Source organism: Dermochelys coriacea, chromosome 5, assembly GCF_009764565.3.
Source record: "Dermochelys coriacea isolate rDerCor1 chromosome 5, rDerCor1.pri.v4, whole genome shotgun sequence".
Lineage (NCBI taxonomy): Eukaryota > Metazoa > Chordata > Testudines > Dermochelyidae > Dermochelys > Dermochelys coriacea.
This window is the reverse complement of record NC_050072.1, coordinates 126,060,702-126,070,650: the sequence shown is the minus strand read 5'-3', so window position 1 is coordinate 126,070,650 and position 9,949 is coordinate 126,060,702. Positions and strand designations below refer to the sequence as shown.

Genomic DNA, 9,949 nt, shown 5'->3' with positions numbered 1-9,949 from the left:
TTTTCAACCAGGCGTTCCGGCCGAAACCGGATGCCTGGTAACCCTAGCATGGCCCCATGGTGGAGGCACGGTGGGGGGTGCGTGGCCCTGAGGCAGGGTGTGCGGGGGTGCATGGGTGACCCAGTGGGAGGCTGGGCAAAGTAACCCCCTCCCCAGCTGCCACGTCCATAGTGGGGGATGTGCTCAGGTAAGAAAGGACCCTTCCTACCACAGCTGAGCCGTCAGAGCATCTTCTGGGCCCCCCCACTGGCTGGGCACAGCCCTTGCATGCACTCTTGCTAGCACTTGTCGTACCTGGTGTTTTTCTGAGAGGTTTTTCTCTAGGAACTTTAGCCTCCACTGAAAATAAAATTTTCTAGCTCTTATGATTGCAGAGAAAAGCTTTACGATGTGACATAAGTGCCCCCACAGCCTCAGAATCCAGCTGGCAAATGAGAAAGAGAATTACGATTTTTAAGTCAACCACGAGTTTCTGAACACTTGGGGTTGACAGTGCTGCTGTATGAGAGGATTTTTAAAACCCTGGCTAACGCAGACCAGAGTGACTTCCGTCCTTGTTCAGAGTCTCAGCATTCAGCCTGCGCATCCCTTATACTGGACTTTACTGATGCACAGCACAGATTTCATGCATCACATAAGTCTCACGTGGTGCATTACTCAAGTGCAGAACCTCTGCACAGGCTCAGTGTCACTCACTAGTGACTGGGCCACCTAGTGTTAATTCTTGAATGACTTGTGTGAGACAGAGAACACAAAGGGTTATCTGAAAAGGGTCAGGGGATGTGGCTGTTGCATAGGAACCTATCACTGCCTCTCTTATACCACAGGTATGTTGGGGTGGAGTCCATTTGCTCAGAATCTCTGCTTTGGTCAGAAGTGCAGTGAAACACATTATTTCTGCTGCCCTTGGCAGACTAGAGAATCACTGTGGTCTTTTCTTTCTCCATGCATCTGCAGAAGTGGGTTTTTTACCCCGAAAGCTTATGCCCAAATAAACGTGTTAGTCTTTAAGGTGCCACTGGTGCCACAGGTCCTTGTTGTTTTTGTGGATACAGACTAACACGGCTACCCCTCTGATACTTTTCTGGCCTTGGAATCTAATGAATCACTGCACCCCTCTCAGTAGACTGAGTACTGGGCTCATAAAATCAGGGCCCCGTATCTGTTTAGACATTGGAAGCCATCCATTTTGACTATAAACCTTCTTCAAAACATGGTGTTCTAGTTAGAGTCATGTTCTAGTGACTGTATGTACCCAAAAGCAACAATTGCCAAAGCTTCATTAAATGTTCAGCTTTTTTCCTAAGAAGTGGACAAAAAGAAGAAAGAAATTGTTATATTGCTATGATTTGTCTTTCGGGCCAAGGACTGACATGCCAGAAATTACACTAAATGGTCTCTTCCCTAATTGCTGCCCCTTACTGTTACAGTTGAACATGAACAATAAAAAGCAACCTTGGACAGTATATATATTTTTTAATGGTTTAAAAAATGTTTTATTGCTCATTTATTCCTGTTATAAACTACAGAATTTTAATATTAATCTAATTGATCTAAATGGGAAAATGTACAAAAAACATGTCATTAACCACATAACAAGAATATTAATGCAGTTTCCTAATTCTATAATATGAAATGGCAAAGGAAGCCATAATTGAGTTGTTTTTAGCCTGTGCTTGACAATCTTTGTTTCCCTGGAGTGAAGATTGAATCACTTCTCCCTAGAAGAGAAAACAAAGCACAGTTTGAGAGATTATTATCCAGGGATTTGTAATAACTTGTATAGAAAACTGAACTGTGATGGAGACATGGCCATGGCTGCAACTAGCACAAAATATATACCTTGCTTTGAATAATATATTTGCTAAACTGGATGTATCTTTTTTCATAACAACACTCTTTCAGCTAATACATAGGGATCTCTCCTAGAAATAAGCATTAATTTTCATGCACAGAGCTGCATTTCCAGGTCAATTCTGTACAAGACACTGATCACTGTTCACCCTCTTTGCTTCACAGCCTCGGCCTTGCTTAGAGTCACGTATTGGACACAATCACCACAACTGTGTTTACTCCAGTTATTCAAAGGTTCACTGAAATCCATGGAGTTGCACCAGTGTAGAAATTGGAGTAATGCAGTGGAGAATCATGCCCTTATACTAAAACTTCTGGGAACAATGAAGCTATCAGCGGAAGGACGTTTTTGGTTGTTTTATTTAAATCTGCGGCCACACACTTGTTTATCTGCTTGGTGTCTGCTCTCCTTTCTCTGGGTGAGATTCACCCTGGAGGTGCAAAGGGTCAGCACAAGGCATATGCACTGCTTAAATCCCATTTAGAGGACTTAAGTTGGATGAAAGTGTGGCACAGGTATTGTGCTGTCCCCCTGCCCTGGGGTGAATTGCATCCATTTACATGAGACGATATTACAGAGAAGAGATGATGACTGAGCTAAACTGGTCATAGAAGAGGGAAGTCGCTCTGTCTCCTTGGCATGTGACATTAGCATCATCTTTAGAATATGGTACCAAATGCTGGTTTTTGATCTGAAGATGTCAAGCATTCTGATCATGGACAGTATGTATTTACACTGCAGTCATTAAATGTTGAATTAAAAACAGCAATTATATTTATATGCTCATCTACCGAGAAATGTTCAGTGCAACAGTATCTGCTTTGAAAAAATCTAAGGTACTTAGCACATTGCAATGCCCTTCCTTTATCTTCCTACACTTCAGCATGGATTTAGTAAGGCAGACAGAAGAAAATTACTTATTCAAGATAATAGTGAGCCAATGTTTCAATCTCTAACCGACTCCAGGCTCCTCCAAATTCACTGTTTCTAGGCCATGCTTCCTCTACTTCTGTATTTTTAGACCAACAAGAGCAAGTGAATGCAAAAAAGAGTAACAGGCTTCTGTGGTACTGAAGTGGATTGTAATGTTAAACTTACCCTGCTATATCATGTCATCTGATTCTATGAAGTTAGTCCTCTTACTTTACTGTGCTCACTGACTTTAATATTCCCTTCTGCCTGTGTTTCTCCAACCATGTTGGTAGCATGACATTGGTAAACACCCTCATCTTCCTTCATCAGCGGGTTAATCTGACAAAATGAAAGGGGGAAAACATCACACTATCAACAAGTTAACAATAAGCACAAAAGGGCAGCCAATAAATCAATTCTTGATAAGAATGAAAAATCTAAAGGATTTTTAGATTTCCTCCTTCAAAACCAGGACTAAAATGTCTGGTTTAATTTCAGTCTGCTAGATTGTAGGAACTTTCATTCTATTTTAAATTCTGCCTCAATCACTCTTCTGAGTTTCTTCTCTTCAAATGTCTCCCCTAGAAACCATACCATCACGTGCTTGCAATGTACTGTATGTTCTGTATGGAAAACTTCCAAAATCTGCCTGCCCTCTCTTTCCCCACCTCTGCCCTCAGTACTGTTTGCTTTGTTGGACTTACCAAAACCCCCCGGTGCTCTCATGTTTAGAAGGACCACCACGAACTTGAACTGCCATGTTTACTCTGTCTCCAGGCAATTCTTCCAGGAGTTTAACTCCCTTGGGTGACTCTGTGACCTGTGGGGTTTTATGACATTGGCATACTGTTAATGTAGCTATGGAATACTTTAAAAGCATCATGCTCATCGGTGTGTTGCCTCTGCATTTGGCAGGTATGAGCTCAACCTGTTGCTGTTATACTAGCTTCTGCAATGTGCACCAGTGCTCCTCAGAGAGATGCCTATAACAGAAGAACACATACCATTATCGTTCACACTGAGCATCTCAGAGTGATGCTCTCACTGAGGGGAAGGAATATAGAGCAGAACCTCTTGCAGCTACTGGAGGAGCGAGAGGCAGATCCTAGTCAAGGACCAGGAGCCAACGTGAGGCAATGCCTCCCTCTACAGGTGGTATGCAGCTGGTTGTAGCCCTCCTTGCCCCAGCTTACTGGGGGCAGATTCTGACTTTTCTCTTTGCACACATCCAGTCAGTGCCACAACATGGGGCTCCTCTTACCCCTTCCACCTGGATCCTTAAGTAACTGGTGGGTGTGCAGGATGCAGGGTAGCTTCCCCATTCTCCCAACGTAGCACTTGGGATAGGAATTGCTGGGTGCTCCACAACCCTCTCTGTTTCGGTGCCTAACTTTAGGCACCCTAGTTTGAAGGTTTTGGCATAAGTGCCTAGCTGCCTTGTTCAAGGTCTATCCCTAGCTCCCAGGAGCTTAGCATCCCACTCCTCTGGCCATCCCCAAAACCCTAGCTCTCTGACCACCCCCTTTTAACCCCAGAGCTGGCTCCTTGGAGGTGGGGGAGAGAGATTTCCTCCCACAGCCAGAGTCCCTAGGCTGAGGCTCTTCCTTTCTGCCCCTGGTGCTGCTCTGAGGACTCCTTATACAGATGTCATCAGTCATGTTGTCAGACCAGCCTTCAGCCCAGAATCACCCCCCCAAGCCAGTCCAATATTCAACCTGAGCACTGAGTGGGGTTTGGGTTATTAATTCCCTTCCTCCCCCCAGGGATGTACTGAGGCCAGGCCCTTGGCTGCTGTAAGTCAGAGATGCTCTCCTGACCTAGTGGTTCTACGCTGATTTACAGCAGCCGAGGAGCTGGTCAAAACTGGTGAGACCAACACTTCAATTCTCAAAGCCCCTCAGGGAGGCAGATGTTCATAGCCCCTATTTGCGGATGGGGCATGCTAACACGCTGAGGGAATTACTGCCCTCTAGTCTCATTTTTAAGTAATGCCATTTTATTTGTGAATATAATAATCTGAAATCAGGTATGGCAAGAGAGCTAAAGAAATGGGCCAAATTCTCTCCTGGTGAAAACTGGTTCCAAAGCCTTAGAGACAGTTTACATTAACAGCGGATTTGGCCCCATGTCAGTTTCTCTGTCCTACACACGTCAGATTCGGTGTAACCTCTTGGCTAAAATGTAATCAGATTTTGGCATACCTTTCTCCATGTGATGATGGGAGTGGGAACCGCCTTCACTTCACAAGACAAGTACACTTGGGCACCAGTTATATTATGAATCTCTTTTGGTGGTACAACACACAGGAGCTGGAAATAACAAGAACATTTCAGTTTTAGTACTTTTACATGGGACCACTAATAGTTCTCAATTTTGTGTGCCAATTTTAAATGGAACAAACATACAGATTCCTCCATTCAGCCAGAGATGATTCAGTAGCAAAGATTTGGATTTGTCTCTAAACCAGAGGCAACAGAAATGGTTCTGAGCTTTTATTTTAAAAAGCTTTTAGCCCTTCTACCTGGGAAACTTGGCTTCATTATACAAATCAATGCACTGTTGTCTTACTCCATCTGCCACCAGATAAACTGAAACAGAGATGGAATTTAGCCCATTCCTTTTAGCTACATAGAATCATAGATAAGGCTATATTTTAGTCATGAGTATTTTTCGTAAAAGTCACGGATAGGTCATGGGCAATCAACAAAAATTCACGGCCCGTGACGTGTTCATGACTTTTACTATATACCCCTGACTAAAACTTGTGGGGGTGGGGCTCAGGTGACAGACCAGGGGGCTCTGCGGGTGCACAGTCTGGGGGGGGGCACAGTCTCGGGCTGGCAACGCGGGTGCTGAGGGGGCATGGCCCGGGGGGGGGGCGCAGCCTGAGGGTGGTGACATGGGTGCTGGGGGAAGGTGTGGCCTGGGGGGCAACCTGGGGGTGGCGATGCGGGTGCTGGTGGGGGGCTACCATGGGTGCTCGGGTGCGGCAGGGGGGCACCGCAGGTGCTGAGGGGGCAGGGTTGGTGGGGCTGGGGCAGGCCCCCTCACCGGCTCCAGAGCACCACGTGCTGCCTCCACTCAGCCCCAAGCCCCGGTTCTGTAGCTCCCATTGGCTGGCAACCACGGCCAATGGGAGCTGCGGGGGTGGTGCCTGCTGGCAGTGGTAGCACATGAAGCTAGGAGCCGAGGGAAGGGAGCCCCCGCCAGGTAAGCGCCACCACGCACCCAAACCCCCAGCCCTGAGCCCCGCCCCCCAAACTTCTGCTACTGGGAGAGGGGGGTCCTGAGACTGCCCCAGCAGCAGCTGGTGCACCTGGTCTGGGATCTGCCCGAGCTGCTCAGGCAGCCCCAGGGCCAGACACACCAGCCACTGCAGAAGCCAGGGAGGTCACAGAAAGTCACAAAATCCGTGACCTCCATGACAAACATGGAACCTTAATCATAGGACTGGAAGGGACCTCGAGAGGTCATCTAGCCCAGTCCCCGGCTCTCATGGCAGGACTAAGTATTATCTAGGCCACCCCTGACAGGTGCTTGTCCAACCTGCTCTTAAAAATCTCAAATGATGGAGATTCCACAACCTCCCTGGGCAATTTGTTCCAGTGCTTAAGCACCCCGACAGTTAAGAAGTTTTCCTAATGTCCAACCTAAATTGCTGCAATTTACGCCCATTACTTCTTGTCTTATCCTCAGAGGTTAAGAAGAACAATTTTTCTCCCTCCTCCTTGTAATAACCTTTTATGTACTTGAAAACTGCTATCCTGTCCCCTCTCAGTCTTCTCTTCTCCAGACTAAACAAACCCAGTTTTTTCAATTTTCCCATAGGTCATGTTTTCTAGACTTTTAATCATTTTTGTCGCTCCTCTCTGGATTCTCTCCAATTTGTCCACATCCTTCCTGAAATGTGGCACCCAGAACTGGACACAATAATCCAGTTGAGGCCTAAACAGCGCGGGTTAGAGCGGAAGAATTACTTCTAGTGTCTTGCTTACAACACTCCTGCTAATACATTCCAGAATGATGTTCGCTTTTTTTGCAACAGTGTCACACTGTTGACTCATATTTAGCTTATGGTCCACTATGACCCCCAGATCCCTTTCCGCAGTACTCCTTCCTAGGCAGTCATTTCTCATTTTGAATGTGTGCAACTGATTGTTCCTTCCTAAGTGGAGTACTTCGCATTTGTCCTTATTGAATTTCATCCTATTTACTTCAGATCATTTCTCCAGTTTGTCCAGATCATTTTGAATTTTAATCCTATGCTCCAAAGCACTTGCAACCCCTCCCATCTGGGTATCATCCACAAACTTTATAGGTGTACTCTGTATGCCATTATCTAAATCATTTATGTAGATATTGAACAGAACCGGACCCAGAACTGATCCCTGTGGGACCCCACTTGTTATGCCCTTCCAGCATGACTGTGAACCACTGATAACTGCTCTCTGGGAACAATTTTCCAACCAGTTTTGCATCCACCTTATAGTAGCTCCATGTAGGTTGCATTTCCCTAGTTTGTTTGTTCCAGTCCTGCAGTGAGGTGTATGTGAGCAGAAGTCAATGGGACATACACCTTGTTGCAGGATCAGGGCCGTAAATGCCTAGTTGTGACCACTGAACAGCTACTGTATTCCTATGAAGGAAGTACGATGTCAGACAAACTATACCAAACCCTGAAACTCAGTTACACATAATAAAAGGGAACCATCTGGAAATGGAAAGAATGCATTTCTGATGTTAGGATATCCTGGAGATGGCACAGTTAAGGCTGCATCCAGATTTCTGTTATTAGTCCATTTTCTACCCCTTTAATTGGAGCAACTGACTTGTTTACAGATTGTATGCAGTGCAGTTGTAGCCATGGCAGCCCCAGGATATTAGAGAGACAAGGTAGATGAGGTAATATCTTTTATTGGACTAATTTCTGTTGGTGAGAGAGAGAATTACCTCATCCATCTTGTTTGCAGAATGAATGCTTAAAAGAGGCTAGAAGAATATAAGAGATTTTGGTAAATTTAGGATTACAGAGTTCTATACGCGACATAATCCAAATTTACTTAGGTTTTCAAAATATTCCTGTTCAAACTAATGGCCATCTTGCAGGAGAATTTGGCCCACGTTTTTTGAGCATAGCAGTGATCATGCAGTGCCACATTTCAGATAGTGCTATAGGCCTTTAAACACTCTCACACAGGACTATGCTCCCAGAGGGGGCATGTGAAAAAAAAGCTATTTAATGAATTTTGTTGTTGTGGACTGTATCCTGAAAGAGGTTACTGTCAGTGAAATTGGCATTCAGAGCTCTCAGTTACCTAACACTCTACTTTGATCCTGCAAAGTCACAAGCTTAATTTTGAAACCAACGGGCTTACACATGTGTAAAATTAAATATTCAGGCAAATCTTTGCAGGATTATGACCTAAGGGCTGTACAGCCATTAGCATTGCAAACTTATTTATTTGGCTTTTTAAAACACAGTCATGACAAATCTCTTATCATGGGCAGCAGCATCTTAAACACAAGCCATTGACAAAATGTCACAATGCCAACAAATGTGCAATATAAACAAGAGTATTTCAGAACTACATTTCTAATTAAAACTATCTAACAATTCTTTTGAATGGCCATGAAACAAAGGACAAAGATTTATATCTTTTGAGAGAAGAGAGGAAGGGACTTACAACACAAGGCCTTAGAGAGGTTCAGGTGTTTTAGTTTCATCATATTTCCCATTTTTCTTTCAGCTTTGTGATCAGTATCTATAGCAACATTTATGAATAATAGTAGTCTTCCTCAGAGGGTGCAACCTTGCCAAATTAAGCCAATTTTCCACGAGCATTTACTGCCTCTACAAAGCAAGATAATTTAGAAACAGTCACCCTGGATTCCCCACCAGGAACACTTCTCCTCCTCAGAAGACAATTAGCCCAGGAGGAAATCCTTGGGCTCTGTCAATATCCAGGAACTCACTGTCACTCCAGTTATGATTTCTAATATTGCCTGCCAAATTAAAGCTCAGATCTCCAGAGTTCACATCATGGGATCCCATTGTGCGGACCCATCACGCTTGGCACCTGATACTACTTTTGATCTCTATTCAGTATATGGACGCATGCAGAATATTGAATACTGTGTGAACTCAGCTGGTGTGAACATAGACTATTTTTTCCCTTTGGCAGCTGGCATAGGACACATCACTCTTTGGAAAACAAAAGAAAAGGACAAAAGACCATCTGTTCCAAGGTATTCCATCTTTAAAATTACCGCTGACAAATGAATATTTGCTTTTTTTTATGCTTTTTTGCATTTACTTAATTGAGTCTGTAAGAAGATAAAGCATCCTATACAGAATGTAAAGTAATTCCCTTTGGATTGAAAGATTAATACCTGCTGAGTCCCTTCTGTTTCCAAGTGTTCTGATGCTCTAATAACTTAATGGCACACATCTGCTTTAAGATACTTTTCTCTTTGGATGTAAATTGAAGCTTTTGGGGAGAAAAGTTGCAGATTATAGAACTGAATCGGGAGAATTATGATAAGTGATTTCTGATACACTGTGACTTTCAGGATTAATTGCCAGCAGTCCATTGCGTAGCTGATGTACTGCACCTAATGCCTGCTTTTAGTTCACCAGCGTTTATAAAAGATTTTCAATATGCAAGTGTCAAGGCAGGAAAGGTTACTGTTTTAAAATCCTTCTCAGTGCAACACTTTAGTTGTTTCCTCATCAATGAGTTCTTATTTATGCCTCACGTAGGCAAGAAAAAAATAACCAAAAAGTAGCCACTAAGTCGCGTGCAAATTATGATCCAATATTCTAAAAACATGCCTGTGATGGGTTGGACCCCCCATCTAGGATGCCACCTGATGTGCTAGGGTCTCACTGGTTCTGCCTGTTCCACCAGCCTGGGTTTCCTCACCCTGTCTTAGCTGTGCCAGGCCCTCAAGCCTTCTCCAGCACACACACAGGTAGAGACACACTCAGCTGCAAATGGACACCGTGACACTGAGATCAGCTCTTTGTTGAAAGAATCAGCTCGGGATTCACCCACCACACACGTGCACACCTCCTTTGGGGTATAAACCCAAAATAATATTGTCCTGTGCTGTAGAGAAATCTATATAAGGTAAGCTCATAAATTCGTCCCTTCCTCAATGTGGAAGAAGATATGCACAACT

At 44.3% G+C, this 9,949-nt stretch overlaps 1 protein-coding gene across 1 annotated transcript in view; it reads right to left on the bottom strand.

Annotated features, from left to right (window-relative positions):
- Positions 1–1,473: 1,473 nt before the first annotated feature.
- The window catches only part of IGFBPL1 (insulin like growth factor binding protein like 1), a 32,863-nt gene continuing 24,387 nt past the window's right edge, over positions 1,474–9,949 (bottom strand). The window contains 4 exon segments of the mRNA XM_043515474.1: positions 1,474–1,721; positions 2,954–3,106; positions 3,468–3,587; positions 4,969–5,076. Coding sequence (XP_043371409.1) covers positions 2,978–3,106; positions 3,468–3,587; positions 4,969–5,076 — 357 coding nt within the window. The 3' untranslated portion in view covers positions 1,474–1,721; positions 2,954–2,977.